The sequence below is a fragment of the Pristis pectinata genome, chromosome 28 (assembly GCF_009764475.1).
Source record: "Pristis pectinata isolate sPriPec2 chromosome 28, sPriPec2.1.pri, whole genome shotgun sequence".
Classification (NCBI taxonomy): domain Eukaryota; kingdom Metazoa; phylum Chordata; class Chondrichthyes; order Rhinopristiformes; family Pristidae; genus Pristis; species Pristis pectinata.
In genome coordinates, this window is record NC_067432.1 from 14,852,572 (window position 1) to 14,878,219 (window position 25,648).

Below are 25,648 nucleotides of genomic sequence, written 5' to 3' on the forward strand. Positions count from 1 at the left end.
GGATCATGCTCTCACCTTGAGTTTGTAGGTCATAAACTCAAATCACACTCTAGAGACATGGATACTATAGTACGAGCAGTACTGAAGGTGTGCTGCCTTGCTGAATGTGCTAACTTCCGTATGAGCCCTTAAACGGTTGGTCCAGTGTTTTTCTTCTTATCAATGCAAAAGATCACACAATTCCATTTCGAAGAATGGGAGAATTTTCTCTGACCAATAATTATCCTTTGATCAACATCGCTAAAAACAGATCATCTCACATTGCTGCTTGCAGGACCATCTGTATGCAAATTAGCTGCCATGAAATCTTTCATAGTGATGAAATGTGATGAAATCTTTCAATGGCTGTGGAGTTCCTTGGGACATTCTGAGGTTATGAAAGTTGCCATATGAATTCAAACCTTACTTTCTCATTAACTTGGAGCTGGAGTTTCTTTGTTAAGATCAAAAAGACAAACACTATAACAAACCAAGAAGTCTTTACAAAGACTTGAATTTCTGTGTGGAAATAATGTGGAATGGTTACAAAGAGGTTCGCCATTGTTTTGCACAGAAGCATAACAGCAGCTGTACTCTTTTAACAGAAAACAAGCTGTTCACCAAGGCAACCTACTTTTGTTGTTGGGTGAGGGAGGAATATTGATTAGGACAAGGATGAAATCTCTAATAGTACCACTAAATAATGAACATCCACATGAAATAGTGAAACTCACTTATTTAAACAAAATGTGGAAAAGATAATTTCATGACCCAGAACTTTGATTTTAAATTTCAATACTGTGCAAAAACCTGTTTTCTAAGTGCAAATGTTGTTTCACTACAATTGTGCAAAATTAGCTTTTTTAACTAAATCGAATATTAAATACTTTAATAATAATATAAAATAAAACCATAAAATGCTGTAAACACACAGCTGTCAGCTGGTCAGGCACCACTTGTGGAAAGAAAAAAAAGTTAACATTTCAACAAAAGAGTTTGTGACCTAGAACATTAACCCCGTTTCTCTTTCCACAGATGCTACCCGGCATTTTCCAGTGTTTCCAGCATTTGCTGTTTTTATTTCATATCTTCTGCATTTGCAGTGTTTTTGATTTTCACTCACTGAATATTTCTGTTCACACATCATGGGTAGCCTCTATTGAGAAAAATCACAAATGTAGTTTTTATCTTCTCTGCAGATAGCCATCAATGAACAGAGCCACACGCAGCAGGCAGAGGATTATAGATCTGCAATAATTATGATTACTTTTTGACAGAGTGTGAGCACATAATTTTAGATTAAAGTGTTTAACATTTGAACATTTTGCAGCAAATTATGCAGATAATAACTCACCAAGATTGATTTTCTAAACCCTCAGGACTGATTAAATCAACCTCTTACTGTCTGTGCCACACTGGTTCACAGCAGTGGTCTCCAGATACATCTTACACTTTTAGCTGCTACCATGACAACTGACTTGAGAGCCATCAACTTATAACTGTAAGAACAGACAAGATTATGAATGTGTCCCGAGGATAGTTGTGCTGTATCAAATGGATGAGCAAAAGCAAATTAGTATTTTTTGCAGAAAAACAATTACATCCTGCAGTAATAGGACCTGGAACTAAATATTTTATAATGTACCTCACAGAGACAAAAGGGTGGCCAGATGCTAAGTGGGAAACTAAAGTTTAAAGGGATGTAGCTCAAGAGTGATTAAGTCGTAAGATTTATGAAAAGGTCATTCTTATGAGTAGAATTCTTCCACGTACAATTCCCCACTGACTAGTCTATTAACTCCAGTCATAATTCACCTTCATGTTTTAAATGCTAAACCACCATGATTTGGGCCTCAGTGACAACAGTGCATTAACTGTTTTGTGTGATAATTGATGGAGTAAATTAGTGTTCATAATTTTAACTAAACTGACACAACTACTGAAATGTCCATTACAAGGAGACCACCTTGTCTAGAAATTCATTGCTGGTTATTAGTTCTAAACCTGCTGAAAAGCCTCATTAGTGCTTCTCTGAAATTCATTCATTCAAACCAACAATATAACACATTTAGTGCTACTGACCAACTGTGAATTTCAAGGCAATTATATCAGTGCTGGTGCTAACTCCCAATTAGAAATGCCTCTTCAAATCTTTTTTACTGAACCCTTTAATATTTCCCTCTTCTGGTATTTATCTAATTGCCCCATAAATACTGCAAATGATTCAGCTTCAACATCTATTCATTGCAACACATTCCAAATCTAATAAGCCCTTACACGATGTTCTGTCGTACAGATCTTCAAGCCCTGCTCACATTCTTCGGCTTTATTTCTTTTGCTTTCTTCCTCCACTTCCTTTCTCATCATCTTTCTGCACTTTCGATCCCTTCCCTTTTTCTGTGTTTATTCCTTAATGATTGTCTTTCCTTAAATTTCATTCCTCCCTCACTTTTGTCTCTCACTCTCTCTTTCTCCATTTTGTCCTTTCCTTTCAGTTAAGTCTACCTCAATCCACTCGAGTCTATTGCACAAACCATGCTACATAGTGACTGAATTTTAGAGGCAGAGTTCAAAATACCGGCTCTACTGTGCAGGCATCTACTTCCCTCCAGATGAGGTGGTTGAGGCAGGTACATTAACAACGTTTAAAAAGTATTTGAACAGGTACATGGATAGGAAAGGTTTAGAGGGACATGGGCCAAATGCAAGCAAATGGGACTAGCTTAGATGGGAATCTTGGTCAGCATGGACCAGTTAGGCTGAAGGGTCCATTTCTGTGCTGTATGACTCTCTGGCTCTAGCTATAAATAGGTAGCATTCAAAGGCACCTCAGTGGAGTCAGCGAACTAGAATTTCTAAAGGACAGGGATGGCTCATGAAAATGACACTGCAAGGGGGACAGTTGCCAATTTATTCCAGGGCTGTGGGCAGCAATTTCCTTATGCACATTGGATACAGAGAGCTGTAACTTCTGGATCTTGCACGCAGCTACACAAGAAATACAAGCTCACTGCTTTGAAGTGCAAGCATAGTTGGCGCATCAAGCTTTATCATGGCCCTTTGTGTGTGTAATGTACTCACACACGAAGGGTGCACAGCACTGATGTCAAAAGGCATGTGATGCATGTTTGAAACTCACAAGCAGGATATCTGCCTTGCCAGGAGCTCTTAAGGTGCTGGTTCTCAGGGGGAAGCACCACCAATTAGAGGGCCTGATTTGGTTTTTTTTCACCTTTCACTGGGAGTGGTGGGACAATGGTCCTCCATCAAATGGTTGGGCATCATGGAAATGAAGGAGGACACACAGTGGGATCATTGGAATGGTCAGAGGCTGCCCCAAGCACCACCAGAAGGCTTTACCCACAACGTTTGAGGCAGCTGGTCCACTGGAGATGATTCCAAATTCTCCTTCAGTTCTGGACTCACCAGAAGCTGCTCAAGGAAGGATTGCCCCCTTAACTCATGCTCAAGGAGGCCTCCTTCCTTCTGCTTTTTCATTCAAAGCACAAGTAGTCCATTCAACTGGTATGGGTGCCAATTGAGCAACAGCATGTTCAAACATGCATAACATGCCTTTCTACATCAATGCTAAATTTTCTTTGAGTGTCGACATATTATTCACACAGCAAGTGGTGATAGAACATGACAATCAATCAATAATGCACAACAAACATTCAGTACATGACAAAATTTCAAGGCTATTACATCTGCAACACATAAATGCAGAAATACAACTGTCAATGAAACCTGCCAATTGCACCTCACATCCCTCACCATTCTCCAGAGAGGAAAAGAGCTGACTTTCCCTCAAGTGTCACCTTCTGAAACAGGTTTTGTTAAAGACATGTGAACAGAAAAAGCAGGTTAATTATTTGACTGGACTTCTCCCTTCTGAGAAGTTGTGTCTCCTGATTAGAGACACATTACTAAAATCAAGTGGGAATGATTTAAATCAGAGACTGCCGCTGACTGAAGGGGTCACCCATAAAGAAAAATCCTGCAAAATCTTGCCTAGCGCCATTCATGGCCTCAGGACATCCCCTGACAATGAAAGATATTTTGGAGTACAGTTGATGTTGTGTTGAGGCAAATACAGTGGAATTTGACCAGGAAGTTTCCACAAGCATGATAACGTCCAGACAATCTGTAATTTTTAGTGTTGTGGATTAAGGATGAGCATTGGCCAGCCTGATGTATGTGGCAATCCATCTCAAATCCACAGCACCAGCAGGACACCTGAGCCTTGCATCAGTCCAGATATGTTAGTTTTGGAGGTCAGTCCTGATGTTGGTGTAGAGTCCTCATTGATGCACTGCCAGTGATGCCTTCTCAAAGTGGTGGCGTGGTTGTTAGCACGTGAATGGACACTGGAGAAGTGGGGAAACTGCTGGTGGCATGGCCCAGATAAAGAGGTACACTTTTAAACCTGAAACCAGCACACCATGATCACTCCTACGGTAATGATTGACCTGAACTAATTGCTTAAAGGGAACACGAGTAAAAGATCTTGAGCAAAAATGTCTCTTGAATTCACTTCAACAGAAGAGTGGGAAAGCTAGATTCTGAAAGGCAGAACTTATAGAGCAACAAGTAGAGATAAAATATCAAACTTCTGTTTCCTGTCACTAGTCCTTCAAAATGGATGATAATAACACAGTCTACAAATTCTACCCTGTGGTGCAGTATTCTTGTTTGCAATGTAATGGAAGTTATCAAAAGCCTAATTGGTAAACACAATAGGTACATGGAGTACCTACAGCACCCACCCAGACTTTTGTTCCAGGTTCTCTGTGTATCTGACACGCCAGTGCACACGGCTGCTGGGATCGCACATCAACGTCAAACAGCGTCCAACACATCTTTTGATGTCACTGGCAAAAAAATTGTCCTGTGTATATGAAGCCACAAAAGGCAGAGCCTTTGAACTCTGAATTTGACCCCAACTGGAGGGTTGGGACTCCTTCTGCTTCTGTTAATGAGGGCCTGACCTTACCTGGTGCAATGCAAGAAAGTCTGAGGCATCCATCGTTGAAGGTAAGTTCTCATATAAGGTTTGTTTTAAGTGGTTACTCCCACTCATCAGCCTAGTTCATTGCCCTTGGTCCACCCTTCCAACCCATCCTTACCCATCCCTTCCACTCAATCACCACTTCAACCCACTGTCCCCCAATCTCAGGACTGAACCTGCCCCCATCCAATATCAGTCCAATCCTCTCCCTTACTAACACTTCCCTACCCCATTCCCACAATCTTATCCCGATACCTCACCAAAATCCACAGCCCAGTCAGAGTCCTCTCCTTGCTCCGCAATGGCAGGAGTAAACCAACAGATGCCTTTGTGTACTCAAGATGCACAAAGATTGTTCCATCACACTTTATCTTGGACTTCGTGCCTGCCAGAATTTTGTTGCTCGGAGGGCCTCACACAAATGTGGCATACACCACCCACAGCACTTCAACCTGCCTCTGAACTACACAAAGGATTAATAGGGACTGAGGTGAGTAGGGTCAAGGTGTTTGAGAAGTTCCCATTACAAGACACCAAAAGTAATCTGTAGAGCACATTAGCAGGACTAGGATGATGAAAGGCAGCATACTGAATCTTTCTAATGCTTTTTTTCTCAGCAAGCGTTAAGCCAGGTGGTGTATACCCTGAGGTACAGAGGAAGTTCAGGCTCTACTGGCTACAGTCAAGCAGAAAACGTTGGGCACCTGGGCTTTCTGCAGGACTGTATTCAACTAAACACAGTGTCTAGAAACAAAACTGAATACGCGGTAAAACGCAGGCCCATTAAACCAAAAACAACAAATTCTCAGGGGTGTTCAGCCAGCAGAGCTTTCAATGGCAAACCAAATGCCCAAGACACTAGCCCAAGATAAGTTAAAGACACAAATGACAAGGTTGTTTAACTGCATTTTAAAAAAGGCTTTTATGTTGGGTATCAAGAAGAAAACAGTCGTGCAGCTAATAGAGCTGCTGCCTCACAGCTCCAGTGACACAGGTTCGATCCTGACTTTGGGTTCTGTCTGTGTGGATTTTGAACATTTTCCCTGTGGCCCCATGGGGTCTCCTCCCAGTGCTCCAGTTTCTTCCCACGTCCCAAAGACGTGTGGGTTGATAGATTAATCAGCCACTGTAAATTGTTCCTAGTGTGTAGGTGAGAAGTAGTATCTAGGGGGAGTCGGTAGGAATGTGAGAGGAATAAAATGGTGTTTAGTGTAGGGTTAGAGTAAATGGCTGCTTGATAGTCAGCATGGACTCAGTGGGTTGAAGGACCTATTTCCATGCTGAATGGCTCGATAACCTTGTATGACTCCATGAAAAGCAGGAGTAGTAGCTTCAGAATGGGAGAGGAGGTAAGCCAATGCTGACCATGAAGGTCTGGCTGACCTTCCTCCAATCGCCTTAAAATGATGGCCCCTCGTGTTAGCCATTGTCACCCTGGGAAAAAGTCTCTGACTGTCCACTCGATCTATGCCTCTTATCATCTTGTACACCTCTATCAAGTCACCTCTCATCCTCCTTCTCTCCAAAGAGAAAAGCCCTAGCTCGCTCAACCTATCCTCATAAGACGTGTTCTCGAATCCAGGCAATATCCTGGTAAATCTCCTCTGCACCCTCTCTAAAGCTTCCACATCCTTCCTATAATGAGGCGACCAGAACTGAACATAATTCTGTTCAATTCTGTCTCTTGACCTCGGCTTTTATTTCCTGATGTCTTTTCCCCCAGCACTGGAACTGGGAGCCCTTTGGGCTTCACTGGATGGAGTTCCACAAGCTCTACAATTAATAAGAACAGAAAATGATCGGAATACTCAACAGGTCAGTCAGCATCTGGGGAGAGAGAAACAAGACTTTATGCTTCAAGTCAATGGCCCTTCATCAGATTCTGATCAACATGAAGCTTCAGCTGTTTCCCGACCTGCTGAGTATTTCCTGCATTTTTTTGCTCCTCTTTTGGAATTCCAGCCTTTGCCGTATTTTGTTTTTGGGAAACTTATTATTTTCATTAAAAGTTGAGTCTTACCTGCATGTCAGAATTAGTGAAGCTGCAGGCAGACAGATAGTTTGTGTGCATCGCAACAGATTTCTTCTTGGCTGCCATGGTCTCGTTTTTATCAAAGGTCAGCGGGTACACAGAGCATTTGTTGTCCAAACCGCTGGAAAAGTTAAAGAGAATTACTGGATACAACTTGGAAAAGGCTCTTTAAAGTTTTCTAGAAAGGTGGGAATGACAGCACAGAGGACACTCAGCCCTTCAGAACCAATGCAGTGCGAGCTCTCCATCTCATCCCATTCTCCTGCCCTTCCCCCACATTCCTTTAAAGAAAGGAACATTGCCACCACTACAGCTGACTTACTTCTCTGTGTGTCAATTTGCATATGACAGCACCTAGCTAGGTTTTTTTTCATACAAATGATTCTCTGGGTGTCTGCTTCAAACATTCTGCAGGCACCCACTTGGCACCACCCAAAAGAGGCCTGGGTGTTCATCAAGGGAAATGAATGTGAAGCACTGGAAGTGTTAAATATAGAAAAAGGGATGGCATATTAAGGATCTAGCATATTTAAACAGGATCAACTCCCAAGCCTGGGGCATTCAGCTTCTCATGCACATGACAGACATTTCCACTCTAAAATTTGCATATAACAGCACTACAATTTTCCAATGAGCTGTAAGTTCATGAGGGGCATAAATAGGGTGAATGCACACAGTCTTTGTCCCAAGGAAAGGGAATCAGCAACTAGGGGGCACAGGTTTAAGGTGAGAGTGGAAAGATTTAAAAGGAACTCGAGGGGCTACTTCTTCACACTGAGGGTGGTGGGTATATGGAATGAGCTCCCAGAGGAAGTGGTTGAGGCAGGTACAATAACAACACTTAAAAGACATTTGGACAACTATATGGATAGGAGGGGTTTAGAGGGATATGGGCCAAATGCAGGCAAATGGGACCAGCTTAGATGGGAATCTTGTTTGGCATGGACAAGTTGGGACAATGGGCCATGCTGTATTGCTCTGTGCTCTACGATAAATGAATCTCTGGGTATTAGGTGAAGGAGTAAATACAACAACCTGCAGACCTGTTGCCTTTACACCCAGAAGAGGGAAGCAAGCTAAAGGCAATGATACTCTGGGTGGACCAGATGGTAATGTTACATGGAAAGAATATTGGGTGACCAGATCTGGGTGGTATATTCAAAACTGGTCCCAATGGTACTTTGCAGTTTGATCAAAACTTGCTCTATATTATTCTGCTGCTTTAGCTACACTACACACACACTTTGTCATCTCAGGCTTTTAAAAGAAGCAAGGGAGGAAACAACACAGGTTTTGACCATCTTTTCCTAATCCTCTTTGGCTATAGGTGTGGCGCTAGAGGACTGGAAGACTGCTAATGTGGTGTTGTTGTTTAAAAATAAGAGAAAGGGATTGTGGGAGTACTGAGCAGGGCAGGGAAAGGACGCCGGAAGGAGAGAAATTCTTCAGCTTGTGTTTCTGAACTCCTGGTGGGCTTTTACCAGAAATGATTTCCCAAGAACAGGATGTGGGCTGTCTGCTCACTGCAAAAGGAAAATGGAAATTAAGTGTGACAGTTAAAGATTAATGACCAGTGCAACCGTACTCACCCACATGCAATAGCACAGCCTGATGGAGCATAGGCACAAGCCATCACCCAGGTACAGGGCATGGTCACTGCGTGTTCCTGCAAATGCACAGATACTCATCAACCAACACAACCTAGGACTGGTGAAAATGAGCCTCCAATCAAGCAGTCCAGAAGCAATCTTGGTGTGGGTTGAACCCGGGGAGTCTACATAATATGGCCTGGAATTCTGGTTAATTTTAAACTTGACCAGGATATGGAAACAGAGGTTTTCCAGGCAATCCAGGGGAGGTGCTTATTTATGTATTACGTGGATTCAGTTCAACAGCAGAGGGTTTATTTCTGCAACTTTTGAGCCTGCCCTCCTCTGTGAACAGGACACTGTGAACCAACAAGACAGTGATGGAGGGAAAGAAAAAGAGGCAGCGAAGGTGAGGGAAGGAGAGAGAGACGGAAGGGGAGGGAGGGAAGGAGAGAGAGGGAAGGGAAGGTGAGGGAAGGAGAGAGAGAGGGAAGGGGAGGGAGGGAAGGAGAGAGGCAGGGAAGGTGAGGGGAAGGAGAAGGGGGGAAGGAGAGAGGGAAGGAAGAGAGAAGAGGAGGGAAGGGGGAGAGAGAGGAGGGAAGGGGAGGGAGGGAAGGAGAGAGAGGGAAAGGGAGGGAGGAGAGAGAGAGAGAGAAAAGACAAGAGAGAGAGTGAGAGTGGGTGTGTGATGCACGTGTGGGTTTGTGTATCCTCCCCTCCCTGTTGGCCCAGGGTGGCCTGGCTACCAATCCAATGGCAAACAGCTAATGGAACTGGGCATCTCCTCCCCTGCATGGCTCTGCCAAAGTTAGGTCGTTTTCAGGAACTGTTAATCCTCAGGTGTAACACACTGACAATGCTAGATGTGTGCTGCTTACCTTGTTGGTGGTGAAAGCATCCCATACAATAACCTTTCCATCCTGAAAACAGAAAAAAGATCAGTCAGCACATACTCCTGGGTCAGCTGCTTACAAGGGAACACAAGTATGTTCAATGACTATATATGTATATTCATTAGTCACATGTACACAGTGAAATGCATCTTTTTGCGTAGAGTGTTCTGGGGGCAGCCCGCAAGTGTCGCCACGCTTCCGGCGCCAACATAGCATGCCCACAACTTCCTAACCCGTATGTCTTTTTGGAATGTGGGAGGAAACCGGAGCACCCGGAGGAAACCCACGCAGACACGCGGAGGACGTACAAACTCCTTACAGACAGCGGCCGGAATTGAACCCGGGTCGCTGGCCCTGTAATAGCATTACGCTAACCGCTACGCTACAGAGAGAAACCATACTGTCTCCATAGGTATCACCTGGTGATTAAACTCTCTTTCTCTTGTGCAATAGGGACAGACACATTCACAATACCCCTTGTCCCAAATACAGAGGAATCCATTCCACAAAGTGACACCAATTACACAGAAAGTGGCAACCTTGAGCAAAATTACCCAAATATCCTCCCACAGGCTGATAAACAAAAAAGGGCCAGAGTTTCTTTTGTTATCAGTGGGAGGGATATTGCAGATGATTCCATGGTATACTCCCTGGTTGTTCTCTGGGTGCATAGCTGACTGTGCAAAGATTCATATCACCCTTAAATTGCCCTAACAGTGACCTATTTCAATTGCAGCATAGCCTTCACAATGTGCAGATTTAATTGTCAAAATAAATCCACACAGGATCATATCCAGAATCCTGGGAAGAGGAATTGTAACCAAAGCGCTAGAGTAAACATTGCTGGCACACATCGATTTTGGGAATTACTAGGAAACATTATGTCAGCAATTCGTTGCAACAGAAAAGCCAGTGAAAATGTAACATGATTTCTCACTGTACTACATTTTGCTTAAAAGAATAAATTTCCCCAAAAACATAAGTTTGTATTGACAAGTGAACACAATCCTGTTCACTAACCGTTCGACTTGAACTTACACTGTGTGTGTATATGTGTGTGTATACACGTGTGTGTACGTGCATCCCCATGTGGGTCCGTGTGTTCATGGGTGGTCATGGTCTAGGCTTCTGAGACATAGACAACCTACAGTGGTCCAAAGCACCAGAGAGGAGCCATCAACACTGTCTCCACAAAACCCTCCAAATTCAAGTCAGGATAAGAGAACAAACCTCTGCATCACCTCCCCAGCACTGTAGCTCTAATGATGTCAGCTGACTCCAGAGGACAACCTCCATCATTCATACACCTGAGTCCAGAGCCTCTGCTCAGAGTTCCTTCACAGTAAGAGATTACCAGGCGGTCAAAGGAAACAATTCAAGCAGGTTCTCAAAACCTTCTCGAGAAACTGCAACGTCCCAGCAACGTGAGGGAATCCCTATCTCAGGACTGCTCAGAGTGGAGAAGGAATGCTCAGGGTGGCACCGGGAATCTCATGAACCTCTGTCAGGAGTACACAGAAACCCAATATGCCCCTTCAGCCATTTCTTGCCCCAACTATGGCAGTCTGCAACTCCCACACTGGTCTCATCAGTCACCTCAGAATCCAAGGAACTTGAATGGAAGCAAGTCATCTTTAAACCCAAGGCTACCTTAGAAGTAATGTGTGTACAGATGGAGGCAATAGATACTGCTGTAAAATTAACACATCTGAGAAACATATGCAAATCATGTTTGCCTTTTGTATATCAGCTACACCAAATCATATAATTATCAATGAGTCATAGAGTCATACAGCACTGAAACAGGCCCTTCAGCCCAACTTATCCATGCCAGCCAAGATGTTCATATAAGCTAGTCCCATTTGCCTGGATTTGGCCCTTATCCCTCTAAACCTTTCCAATCCATGTACCTGTCCAAATGTCTTTTAAATGTTGTTAATGTACCTGCCTCAACCACTTCCTCTGGCAGCTCGTTCCACATACGGACCACCCTCTGTGTGAAAAAGTTATCCCTCAGGTTCCTATTAAATCTTCCCCTCACACCTTAAACCTGTGCCCTCTAGTTCTTGATTCCCTAACCCTGGCAAAAAAGGCTGTGTGCATTCCTATCCCGCATTTCTTCAATCCCAGGTTGCAATGCTCGTAGAAGCTAGCCTTTTACATTTCTACGGGTATCTATTTCATCCTCCCTGGTTGCTGGGATAAAGTCCTGGAGTCCCCTTCTCTGTTGCTTTTCAATTACACAGCCCAGAGTGCATCAAGGAGAAGGTTCACTTCTCAAGGCAAGTAGAGACTGGCAGGAAGTGCCATCCATGCCAACAATGCCCACATTCTAAGAATGGAAAAAAATGTTCCAGTGTAACTCTGTAGTAGAAGAACCTTGTTCATTAGTGGATAGAGTAAAGCACCCAGGAGTTTAACATTGTTACTTTTAATTAACAGAGCTATACAAGTCTGCAGCATGACACGCAAGTACCACCACTGGGACCGCGCCTTCGTCCATGCACAAACATTCAGGCTGCCTTTCTGCTCTACTATGCTTCTAGCTCCGACACACACTTGCCAAGATCTGCAGTCAAAGACAGAGGGGTGTGAATCTGCATCATATCTTCTGCAGCCTGTTGAATCTGCTTCACACAGACTCGTGGCAAAATATTCCCTCCATCACACCAGCTGCTCTCGTTCCGCTCTGCTCTGAAACATTACCAGCCAGTCGTCATTTAACATTGTACAGAATTGCAGCCCAGAGTTTATCAGTGCATGTATAGCCATGTCCATGTGTGGCAGGCTAATGAATGTGCTGTTCCCTGCACTACCGAACCGGCTTCACTCGTGGAAGGGCCTTTCCTCTTCCCAGGGCGGGGGAATCAGCTCAGGAAGTGGAGGAGAGAGAGCAAGGGCTGGCCCACAAGGATCATGGGGAGGAGGTCAGGTGAGGTCATTGGTTGAGGAGTAGGAGTCAGGTGTGATTGTTGGTTGGGGGTCAGGAGTCAGTAGTTGGGGGTTGGTCAGGAGGGTTGATGGTTGAGGGTGGTGTCATGTATTGGGTCCAACAGGGCAGGTTAGTGGGTAGCAGGTGTCCTATGAGGGAGGGCCTGAGTTTTTGATAACACAGTAGATACTGGGCAGGTCACCAGTGTTAACACCTTTCTCCTCTTTGGATTAGTCCCTGAGATCTTTCATATCCACCTGATTGGGTAGCAGGGCTTCAGTTTAGCACCTTATCCAAAAGACACGTTTCCTCTGGCAATACTGCATTTCCTCAGCACCACACAACAGTGTCAGCTGAAGTTCTTGTGCTCATCTCTAGAGTGGGCCTTGGACCCATAGCCTTTTACCTCCCTCCCCCACCCACAAACCACCCTGCCGACATCACGTTGAAAGCTTTCGATGTGACCTTGGCAAATTGTGGTTTAGTTTATGGGGTTCAACATTCCAATGGTCTGGAAGACCAACAGGATGAAGGTCATGGAATGGACACTGGCTCCAAAACAGCTGAGAGAAATGCAGGGCTTTTTCTGGGTGTGGCCCTCCTTGGGTTGCCTTAAGTACAGACTATGATGCACATTATATTAGACGTGACATATGAGAAGAAAATTTTATGTGAATTAAAGCTGTTCTTTAAATTCCCCAACAATATGTCACATGCAGTAGAAAACTCCAGCTGAGCAAAATGCTGGAAAATGAACTCTCCTTGTTGCCTTTGGAAATGTGCTCTTCCCCGAAGGTCAGAGCCATGGTACTGTTGCCACTTCTTCCATTAGCTGCCAACAGCTTCCACATTCCAACCTTCAGCTGAAAATGGTTCATAACAAAGCTATTTTCTGGGAATGATGCTCAACTGGTCTGATACTGTAACATGAACCTGGCTGCCTTTATCCCAGTGTTTCAGTACCACCAATAATACTTGCACAGGCAGAAATGTTTTCACCTCGCTCTGATATATGCCGACCCAAAGACTCGGCAGTGCGGGGCCACCTAGGCAAGATGTTGGGAAGGAGTTACCCAGACAGCTCCAAACCCAACAAGGTCATGGTGTTGGCTGTGGTTGTGGGTTCTGAGACAGTTTAATGGACAGAAGACCATCAGTGTGGGGCCAGGTTGAGAGGTCCTTGGAACAGAGCTTGTGAGACCAGGGCAATGACACCGTGAGCTTTGAGTGTTACGTGTTTTACTACATGTAGGCCTTGACATAAGAATATTAAAATACGCTGTAAAGGTTCTCGCCTTGTTAAAACATTACCTCTCAACTCTTTACCAAAGTTAAAAACTATTTTTCTATAGAAAGAAATTAAGGAAGTTCTACAGCAACCAACCAAGAGAGGAAGACACGCTCTTGACAAGAGCCATGGAGGATGCCTTAAGCTGCAGCCACACTGCTCTTTAATCATTTGAATGCTGTCATCAGCCAGTGGTCACATTAAGGTAAACCTGTTGCTTCTAGGTTTACTCATTTAGTCCCACTGCACCGTGCATCCATGCATGAAAAACAGTTTATCAATTTTCTCTCAGTCTTGGCCCATAATGACCAAAAGCAGAAGAGGTTTGTTCAATCTCTGCCTTAAAGGAAATGACACAGACATGGGGAAAGAGACTATTGGGAGATGTCTAGCACCCAACCTTTCCTCTGTCTTTGTTCAAGGAAGTGAGTGCAGATGTGGCAGCTTGGAGGCCGGAACTTTAGTTGAATGCTAACCTGAGGGTGTGGGCCCCACGGGGCTCCCCGAGGGTGGGACCGTAGCTTATTGGCTGACACCAGCATTGCATTGGGAGAGATGTGGAAGGACAGACCCTGGAGCAGGGTGGAGCAGGGGCTGGCAGTGAGCTGTGGGTGATGAGCGCATGGTACATCCTGAGCTTTGCACGACTGGCACCGTGGCAGGTAAACCAGGGCAACTGTAAAACAGCGTTAGGAGGTACCAGTGTGCCAATGTCTTCCCAATGTTCAGCCCCCATTGCCCGTTTCTCAGTAGACAATTGATGGATACAGGCTGAGCAAAATAAATGATCCTGCTGATGGCTTGATTCATAGACTTGCTCTCTCTCCCCCTCTGAACTAAAATGAAGGGAACTAAAATCAGCCTACGTCCCAGGCTGGAAGAGAGCTGTCAGGATCGGAGTCAGCAGTGACATTCACCATCACCAAATAGCTCCCTAGTAGTTACTAAAATCTGGAGGTCCCTACGGGAGGCAGAGCTCAGAGGGAGTGAAGTGAAAAATTGCAAGAGTACACCCCATCATTTACTGCGGTGGGAAATTTTTGCTTTAAAGACGACCATTTGAGTAACAACAGGTTTAACTTATTAAGTCACTTTAACATAGTGGAATGTCCCAATGTACTTCACTCAATTTCAGGTGATGTTGCCAAGGCCAAGCCAAAGTGGATGAGAAATAGGGGGCCAAGGTAGCAGTGGAGGGAGTGCAGCAAAGCTTCACAATATTGATTCCTGGAACGGCAAGTTTGTTGTACGAGGAAGGATTAAGCAGGGTGGCCCATGCTGTCTTGCATTTGGAAAAATTAAATGTGATTTCACTGAAATGTACAAAATTCTTATGGGGTGTGACAGGGTAGATGTGGAGTTGATTTTTCCCCTGGCTCTATTGTCTAAAACCAGGGGTCACCATCTCAAAATAAGAGGACATCTGGAGTTGAGAAGAAATGTCCTCATGCAGGAAGTGGTGAATGCGTGGAATTCACTACGCATGACAGCTGTGGAGGCTCAGTTGCTGAGTACATTTGAGATCGATTGATTTTTAGATTGTCAGGAAATCAATGGATATGGAGTTAGTGTCGCAAAGTCACTTTGAGATAAAAAATTAGCCACTTAATCTATTGAATGGTGGAGCAGACATGGCCTACTCCCACTTCTAGTTCTTAAGTTGAGAATAGATTTGGGGTAACAGAGTGGATACTGGTTCAGAAGCCATTGCCGGGTGTTCTCTGAAGACTGGATGAATATGAAGGAAGGGGGTAAGGCAGTCCCATGCAGCTGGATGATTAAGGCATTGCTGGTGTGGTCAATCACATCAAAGAATGCAGACAAGAACAATGATTTACCAACTTGACAGTCTTGCAGAATGCCATTTGTGATGTTGACTTGAGTTTTCTGGAGAGAAGATTGAGAGTCGGGGAGTAGAGCATCCAATTGAAAGGGTTCAAGTATGAAGTTACAGTTAAGTTGAGCACAGATTTAGGACTTTGGAGAGGAAAGAGTTGTTGGGAATGGTTAAAACAACAATAGTCTGCTGGCACAGTACTGGTGGTGTGTTTGTTGATGGGTGTGTTTGGAGGGTGACTGAATGAATAACCCTCCATTTTAACTGCTTATATTTATTTTTAAACAAGTTTAGAAAAAATAGATGCATACAAACAATAATGGAAATTAGGCCCTTTTTAATTCTCTGTCTGAAGTGGCTACTTCACACATGTGATGTTAATAAAACAAATGAGCTTCCGCCTGTTCTACAGGGAGACATTGTGTTGGGTTCTCTTGACAGATGTCACACTTCTCTCTGGGGATTGGCTGGAACAGCTGCTGAAGCACTGCCTGGAATTTCTTGATTCCTGCAACAGTGCCTGAACCCTTATAGGATGCCCACCGGGAGCCTGTTCCTGTCAACCTGAATGAACAGGCTTCAGTTGGAGCAGTGAATCAGCATTATTCTGGCCCTCTTCAATTTGAACAAAATACAAATTTCGAGTCAATTTAGATTTTTAGATTTTAGATTTTAGATCTCTTTATTAGTCACATGTACATTGAAACACACAGTGAAATGCATCTTTTGCGCAGAGTGTTCTGGGGGCAGCCTGCAAGTGTCACCATGCTTCAGGTGCCAACATAGCATGCCCACAACTTCCTAACCTGTACACCTTTGGAATGTGGGAGGAAACCAGAGCACCCGGAGGAAACCCACACAGACACGGGGAGAACGTACAAACTCCTTACAGACAGCGGCCAGAATTGAACCCAGGTCACTGGCGCTGTAAAGCATTACGCTAACCGCTACACTACCATGCCTGCCCTCACTTAGAAAAGCTGCAATTTTTCATCCATATCCCACAAGAATGAAATCAAATGAATGAAATCAAATGAATCGCTTTCTCTGGGTGAGTTGGGGTGGGAAGTGCACCTGATGAGATAGTCGATTGCTTTTAGAACTCTGCTGCAATTAAGAGGAAATCAGAGCACCTCAGGGGCTTCAATCAGACAGGGTGCAGCCCCGAGCTGCAACAGACAGGCAGATAGAAAACTGTGTCAGAAGGATAAGTTCATATAGAGACTATCCTCAGTTATGATTAATCCTTTACTACAGACATGACATCAAAAAGACATGCAGTATAGAAACAGTCCCTTCAGCCCGCTAAGTCCGTGCTGATTGTCAGGCAACCATTTACACTAATTCTACATTAATCCCACTCTTTCTAATCTCCTCATATTCTCCAGGTTCTACTACTCACCCACACAGAAAGGGGAGTTTACGGTGGTCAATTAACCTACCAACCTGCATGCTTGCGGAGGAAACCAGAGACCCACGGTCAAATGGAGAACATGCAAACTCTATACACATAGCACCCAAAGTCAGGATTGAACCTGGGTCTCTGGGGCTGTGAGGCAGCAGCTCTACCAGATGCGCAACTGTGTTGCAAAGGTTAGAAAGGTTAGGAAGCTCCTCCCCTCCCATCACAACAAAGCACACACACACCCCCAAACCCACAAGCTCCACCTGACACTCAGTTTGTCCCTGGACCCCACAATCTCTCCCTTCCCTGCTACTTCTGACACTGTCTCACACGATGCCAGTGTTGCTGATGCCATCTCTCATAATGTTGCTGGACAATTTGATTACACAAGAAACGTTTACACACTGGGCTCCAATATCCTTTTCACACCTCTAGACTACAATTCTCCTCTGCGACATTGGCCGGTTGTGATCAGATCTTGGTCATGTTAGAAAGGTTAAGAAGGAACTCAGCTGATGCTGCACTCATTTAAATAAATGCCAGCATCTTTTTCTATTAATCCTGTATATCACCTATTCCCATCTTACATTTTTCAGTGAAGGTTCTTCTAATTAGAAAAAAGAAATGCCTTTTCTTGGAGGCCCTTTACATTAGTGAGACCAAATGCAGACTAGGTGACCGTTCCATAGAACACCTGCGCTCTGACCGTAACCGCAATCTGCATCTCCCCATTGCCAGTCACTTCAACTCCCCCTCCCACTCCATCACTGATATGTCAGTCCTCGGCCTCCTCCACTGCCAGGAGAAGTTCAAGTGCAAACTGGAGGAACAGCACCTCATTTTCCGTCTTGGAACCTTGCAGCCTAACGGCATGAACATTGGATTCTCCCACTTTAGTTAATCCTCACCTCCTTTCCCCACAAACCTCCCCCCGCCCCACCACCACCCCTCCCTCCACCACCACCACCACCACCAACCCCCCTCCCACCACCACCACCACCACCACCATGCTTCTTCTCTTCTTCCCATTCCTAGCCTCTGTTTTTCTACCTTCCTCTCTCTCCTTACCTTTGACCCATTCCCAGTGGAGCTGCTCTCCCCTCCTCCCCTGCACCTGCCTATCTCTATCTCTGACCTGCATCTACCTATCACCACCCTGTGCCCACCCCACCTCCCCTCTTTTGTCCACCTATCACTGCTCTGCTTTTCCCTCCTAGATATTGGGCTTCCCCTTTTCCTATCTTCAGTCCTGAAGAAGGGTCCTGACCTGAAAGGTTAACCGCCTGCTTTTCTCCACAGACGCTGCCTGGCTGCTGAGTCCTCCAGCATTATCGTGTTTTTTCAGGACCAGTATCTGTTCAAGTATACACACATTATAAACCTGCTTCATGAATGTTGTCCAGTCCCATTGTTATGTGGTGCAGCTACACTGATATCTAATCCTATTCATATACCAACACTTGTATCATCTCCTCATCCATCCCTCCTCACTACCCACTGACTTCACTCTGGGTTTTACTTGAACAGATGGCCCTAGTTTGACAAAATAACGCAGCTTGTTAAGTACTGAGACAAGAAACATTTCACTCTGTCTCCCAGGGACTCGTTACAGACTTTTTCTTTTTATATACACACAAAGAAGTTTTTATCTCTGGAGATGACACAGCAACCCATCATTCAGAGCAAAGCTGTTTTAACTTCATTAACCTCAACATCAGGACCATTGAATAAAAGGGTACACTTTAACTCATTCGGGGAAATGACCAAGGCTTGGCTGAAGGACTGGGTTTTGAAGGTAGGGAGAGATGATTTGTAAAGTAGGAGGAAGACCATGAAGGGATTTGTAAATTTAACTTAGGTTTAGGACATGGGAAGGCAGCACAACTGTGGAGTATTAGGTGGGCAACTCATAGAAACAGTAAGGAAGTAAGTGGCAGTGTTCTGAATAAATTGGAGACACGAGACTGCAGATCTGGAACCTGGAACAAAAAACAACCTGCTGGAGGAACTCGTAGGGTCAGGCAGCATCAATGGAAAGGAAATGGACAGTCAACCTTTTAGGATGAGACGCTACAATCTGGACTGAAAGAGTAGAAGGGAGAGAGCCAGCATAAAGAGGGTGAGGGGAATGGTTGGAGCAAGAGCTGGCAAGCGATAGTTGGATCCAGGTGATAGCAACAGATGCTGGGACCTATCACCTCCCAGCCTCTCACTATTTCCACTCTTCCCTCCTCCATCTACCACCCCTCCTCACCTGGATCCACCGATCACCTATTACTCCACCCCCTTCCCCTCACCGCTTATAACTGGCTATCTCCCTCTTGCTCTTTATGTCCGATGAAGGGTCCTTGACCCAAAACATCATATGTCCATTTCCTTCTACAGATGCCTGCCTGACCGCTGATTCCTCCAGCAGTGTGCTTTTTGCTCTGTATAAATTGAGCTCACTATGGGGTGTAGTTCATGAAACCAGATGCTGAAAGGAAACAAAATCATGGATAAGGATGAAAATATAAGTGAAAAATTTTATGCAAGGCTTCGTCATTTTGAACTAAAGCTACAATTCATCTAAAAGCTTTACCTTAAGGGCTATTTCAAACAACATACCCAAAAACATCCAGGAAAATTCAAAAAGCCGTGACAGAAAAACGACTTCATTACCTCTTAAAAGCATCTGGGACATAAAAACCATTGTACAAATGAAGCTTTGATTCCCATGGCTTTCACACTCCTGATTTCCAAATAAGGATTTTAAACTTGGCATGACAACATCTTTTCTAACCCTTTATTAAGAATTTTCTGAAATGGTTTATCCCATGATTTCAATACAATGAACACAGTAGTACTTTCCTGAAGTATTTGAACATTCAAATCTCACTCTAAACTTTAGATCCAATGATCTGAACATTCCAAACATAAATTTACATTGAGATAATTTCTTCACAGCAAATATAAATATACATGATCAGGCAGGAAATAAACTATAAGCTATACAGCTAAAAGTGCATTGTCTGGAAATCTGATTACATTGTATGTTTACTTTTAGCACTATGCAATTGAAAACTTATTTAATCCTGAGTAAATCGCACTTGCAACCATTTTCAGTAAATCACACCAATCTGGAAATTTAACCTGACACTTCTGGTGGAGTAATGCAGGTAAGTTGAGCCATATTGTTGTGGGGTTGCCCATTGTACAACACAGTGCCAAGAAAACATGGTCTTAAAAATGCAACAATGAACACCAAATCCTCTAAGAGAGAAAATTACCTAATTCTTGGCTCCTCCCCCCATCAAAACAAAGCATACACACCCTTCCAACCCACAAGCTCCACCTGACACCCAGTTTGTCCCTGGACCCCACAATCTCCCCCTTCCCTGCTTCTTCTGACGCTGTCTCACACGACGCCAGTGTTCCTGATGCCAATTCTCATAATGTTGCTGGACAATCTGATTACACAAGAAACGTTTACACACTGGGCTCCAATATCCTTTTCACACCCCTAGACTATGATTCTCCTCTGCAACATTGGCCGGTTGTGATCAGACCTTGGTCATGAGTGAATTTTGATGCATGGCGTGTTGCATTAAGATTCATTTCCAACCAAGTGAATTTTCAGTCTCTATTGGACCACATTACTGTCATCTCAGCTCACCTTTAAAATGCACTGAAAATTCTTGGTATATTTATCTTTGAACTATCACCTGTTCTTTCTGCATTTGTGAGCTCTTAGAACAAAATCAAAGGAGGGTTTCATGGTTGACATTGTCACTAGCAAGATGGAGGATGCTTTCAGCTTTACATTACCACTGAGGTATTTCTAGTCATGCATTGCCAGTCAAACGATGTCTGGTACTGATCTAACCTGGGAGGAGCTGACAATTCTTCTCTTGTCCCTGCACCAGTCCATGCACAACACTTTATTTCCATGGCCTTTTAGAGTCCGTCTTGTCTTCATCACAAACTGTCCGAGTGCCTCTGTTCTCTCAGCCACCTGGTGAACTGGACCGAATAGCAAAAGAAGTATAATTGGTAACGTTTAAAACCCAGTCACAAAGGGTAAGATTTCAAAGCAGTTTAGACCATCCCATTTGAAGTTAATCTCTTACATCAGGAAAGGAGCATCTCTATCTCAGGGATCCTCAAACTTTCTCCACACTTACAAAGAATGACCGCACGTTAGATTCTGAAGGAAGCCAATTACCAGGTTAACCTTCTTCCCGTATGCACATTCTAATTCCTCAGCAGAAAGGAAGATTGCAATTCCATACACAGGGAAACATTTAGGAAGATGTGTATATAAATCTGCCACACAGATGTGATGCATACGCTTTCAACCACCTGAACCATCATCCAGCAGGAACCTCCAGCCCCACCATCAGCACAAGTGTAAAGGATCGTCCACTATTATACCATAGCTGCTGGTTGATTTCTTGCTGCAATTCAACAAGTGTTTGGTGCTTTCCTTGGCCATTTCAAATTGCAGAGGACTCCTGGGCATGGACTGACAGGTGCTGACAGAACTTTTTGCTGACCTCTGGGTTCCAAACAATAGTTTCCAGACACTGCCGTGAGTAAATTACTGGTTTAGTGATCTAGAGGCCTGGACTATTAGTCTGCAATTTAAAAAAAAATAAAGTCTCAGCAATGATGCCCTATTATAGCTGCTATCTGTGGGTTTGGCCTGTTTGTGACTCTGGTCCCAGATATACAACAGCATCATTTACTCTTAACCCCTAGTGAGTCTTCCAGTTGTATCGAAGTGAAAGCACTGACTGGATCATCAGACTGTTCTATAAAGTTATCCTCATTGTAATCTGCCACCTGCTCTAACCATAATTGTAACATCAGCACAGGACGAGGGCTGAGTTGCCTGCAGTTGTGACCCAACAAGACTTCTGCCAGGCCAGAGCTGGGTGTATTCGCTACATCCCTTTTACCACCCATGTCACACATTGGAGGTCTGTCCAATTCTCTGTTCACCAGTAGAGTTCATTTCATTTTCTTTTGCAAGATACCAGCAAGGGGAGAGAGCTTGAAGATTGCAGAAGCCATGGTGCAAACTGCTTTTGACTGCCACACATTACTTTGTAGGTGCCATTTATCAAACAGGTCCAGAAAGATTCTACTCTCTCAATATCCATAGGTAGCCAATGGATCATAATGTGGATTGTGATTCTGATCACATGGGTTGCATGCAAAATTGAAAGCTGTCCCACAAAATGTGAAGGACCAGACCACTGGATCCAATTCTTCTGCTCTTGAATGACTCTGCAGAAGCCCTGCAGGGCATTTCAAGCTGGCCTGCAACTTGCTGCAGAATCTCAGTTTACCACAGCAATCTGCAGGCAAGTTTGAACTGCACCTTCGGTCAGGAGCCAGAGGAGGAGGTAGGAGCTGGGTGATGAGAAGGAAGAGGAAGAGAGAAGGCAAGAAAGCAATTGCTGTTTTCAGCCAGGCTGATTTAAATCAGTGCGTTACCAGTAACTGCAACCCCAATTCCCCATTTACCATCAGTACCACATTTCAATGATCACCTACTTGATGGCTTGGCTACAAGCTAGAATTCCTAATAGATTAGATAAAAATGCATGATAAAACTTGTCAGAAATCCAACCTGCGTCTAACCCAAGTCTCTCACTGTGTAAATTATCTCAACTAAAACCGTTTGGATTGTGAAGCCACAATGTCAAATTCTATTCAAAGGTCTCTTATAGATATCAACCACATGTAGCCTACTTTCTCTGTTTAAGACTGGTAACCAATTACTTGCAGTGTATAATCTCCACTCATTCAAAATGGACAAAAGTGAAAACATTATACATTGCCTGGTGCTTGTTTTTGAAATTATTTCCATATTTAATGTTTAGGCTTCCCATCTTCCCTACAATAACAATACCTCTCAGCGTCACTACAAAGCAAGAGACTCAGGTGAGTCTGACCACAGCTCAGGCCAAACAAATTAAATTGCATTCCCAATGCTCCATTCATTGGAGAAAGCAATTCATTCTTGTCATCAACTCCATGCAAAAAAACTACGAACAACATGGAAAAAAATGCACAAGAATAAATTGTTACTGGCTTCACTGTCACTGTTATTTTAATCCATTATCCGTTAACTGGGTATTAAGGTAGAATCAATAACTAGCCAATGAGGACAGCCAGATCCAAAAGGACAAAGGCTTGTTTTAATTTGTCTAATAAACCATTGGAGGGTTAGGGGTTTAACAATCCGAATTTCTTGCTTCAGCTGAATTTGCTTCTTGATATTTTAAATAGAAGAATATTATATAAATAATCTTCTGCCTGTTGTTATTATCTCACCATTTTCCCAGGACTATAACTGTATGTGCTGTTCCTAATGTGCTGAGGGCTATTGCTAATGCATTGAAGCTGAAGTCTTTTAAAAAATGTGATCAGGAGCTAGTTTACCTGAACTGCCTAAGCTGCTTCTAGTTGACAAGTGGGAGAAGCTGACCATTAGCAACTTAATGAGCAGATGAAAAGGAGCTCATGGTGACCTTTGTTGATTTTTTAAAATCTTGATACTGTCCAGCAGATTCTGGGATGGGGAATTGAGACATCCATGTCTTATTTCAGGCAGCATCTAGCTGCAAAATGGAATGGATAGGCCCAAGTTCCTGGGGGCTATTGAATAAATCCTGACCTGGTGATATTGATCAAATATTCAGCTTTGTAAATACACCAGTGCTTTCTTTCCAGAGCCACCTACTGAAGGAAGGGAAAAAGGAATGGGTGACAAAAAGACCGATCTGACAGGGGATGACTGGACTGACAGACCAGAAAAGGCCTTTTAGCTGATCCAAGCTTTCTTTGGCTTTGAGAATAACAAGAAGATTGTTGCCTTGCAATTTTTTTTCAGGGTGTAAATGCCATTGAGAAGGATTGGCCTTGAGAATTGGTGGCAGGCCGCCTTCTTGAACCACTGCAGTGTTCACAGCTGGGCATTATGTTTGGCAAAGTGGGTTGGTACGATTGAGTGGCTTGCTGGTTCATTTCAGGGGATAGGGGCCAGATGCATTGCTGTGGCTCAAGTTACATAGAGGCCAACCAGGCAAGAACAACAGATATTACTGAGACAGATGGGTCATTCACAACAACCCTTTAGTTTCATGGTCATTACCAACAGCAGCCTTTTACTCCAGATTAACTGAATTTAAATTCCCCAGCTGTTGAGCTGGGATTTGAACTCATGTTTCCAGATCTTTATAGTCCATTCCACTGGATTACTAGCCTAGTAATTTAATCACTATGTTACTGTTCACTTTAATAATTCCAGAAATTATTGCAATGAAAGGCAAGAGCGGTATAAATCATATATATATAGATTTATACCACCCTCTAATGCATTGTGTAATACCAGGTTTAACGAGTAGAAATCTCAATGCAGAAGTACAAAACATAATTGCCCTTTGCAACATGATAGTCCTGTTAAACACAGTTATTGATTTCATTTTTTAAGTTATGTTTAGGTGTAAGTTCTGGCTCTGTTTGGGAAGTACAGTATGAAAAGAATCTCCTGAGTTTTACACTTGTTTAGGATGCGTTCACTCCTGTGGTACCAGTAAACCCTAAAATGGTTTTGCTAACATCCTACAAGCTGAGGATACTTAAACAAAAAAGCTGTGTTAATAGAAACTGATGTTAATATGTCAATAGTGCTCAAGCTTAAGACATCTTTTCCAAGAAAATCTTCCAGGTGAATGTCACTGGTATGATTAGGTGTTGATACGAGCAGAGAGTGACACCCATGCACTGAATTACCCGATGGAAGTAACTAAATGCTGAACAGTTATTTGAATCACTAATACCCTGCATACTGTAAACATTCTAACATTGCTTGATAAATATACTGGTTAAATCTACATTGTGTGTGTATGCACGCATGCTTTATACACATAAATTATACACATAAAAATTAAATACACATGATATAATAGATATTTATACATATTGACCTAAAATCATTTATGATTCTTTATATTTTATCTAAATTATAGCTGTGTACATACGTAATATACAAGTGACAGATAAACAACATATATATTAACGCATATACTTTTCCCTGCGATGTCGTATGTGCGATATATATGCGATATATATATAACGCATATATATACTTAATATATATTTATATATTAACGCATATACTTTTCCCTGTGATGTCGTGTTAAACATTGCACAGGGAAGGGTACATCAGCCGCAAATATCAGCTCAAGAGCAAATCTCCTGGTGGCCATGGGCATTAGGGAGAGTGCAGGGAGCACACATCCCGGCCACAGAGTCGCTCTGTATTTGGGCTGAGCCGCGGAGAGTCTCTGGGCCCCGGTTTACCCCCTCCCCTACTTACGTTCTACATCATGAAGCTTTGCCCTCTCCTCCTCCAGTTTACCCTTGAGTGCCTCTGCCTCGTTCCTCAGCGATGACACCGTTTCGTTTTCCTGCAGCCCTTCGGTTGCCATCTTTTTGACACCAAAATCACACACAGGAGGGGGGGGGGGGGGAGAAAAACAGAGGGAAACAAAAGAGGATTTATTTGTTTTGCTTGTTGTGAGCCGGGAGATGCCAGAACCAGCGGCTGCAGCCCATACAGTACGGTTAGATGGAGGCTGACTGACGTCAGTGGGAGGATACTGAAACTCAGCAGCCTCCACAATAAAGATT

The 25,648-nt window shown here is 43.6% G+C and overlaps 1 protein-coding gene across 1 annotated transcript in view; it reads right to left on the bottom strand.

The window, feature by feature from the left end:
• Positions 1-25,648, bottom strand: part of LOC127583963 (guanine nucleotide-binding protein subunit beta-5) — a 53,404-nt gene that overhangs the window by 23,439 nt on the left and 4,317 nt on the right. The window contains exons 3-7 of the mRNA XM_052040424.1: positions 25,335-25,446; positions 20,829-20,965; positions 9,487-9,528; positions 8,609-8,685; positions 7,008-7,140 (exon numbers count right to left, since the gene is read on the bottom strand). Coding sequence (XP_051896384.1) covers positions 7,008-7,140; positions 8,609-8,685; positions 9,487-9,528; positions 20,829-20,965; positions 25,335-25,446 — 501 coding nt within the window. The remainder of the gene's footprint in view (positions 1-7,007; positions 7,141-8,608; positions 8,686-9,486; positions 9,529-20,828; positions 20,966-25,334; positions 25,447-25,648) is intronic.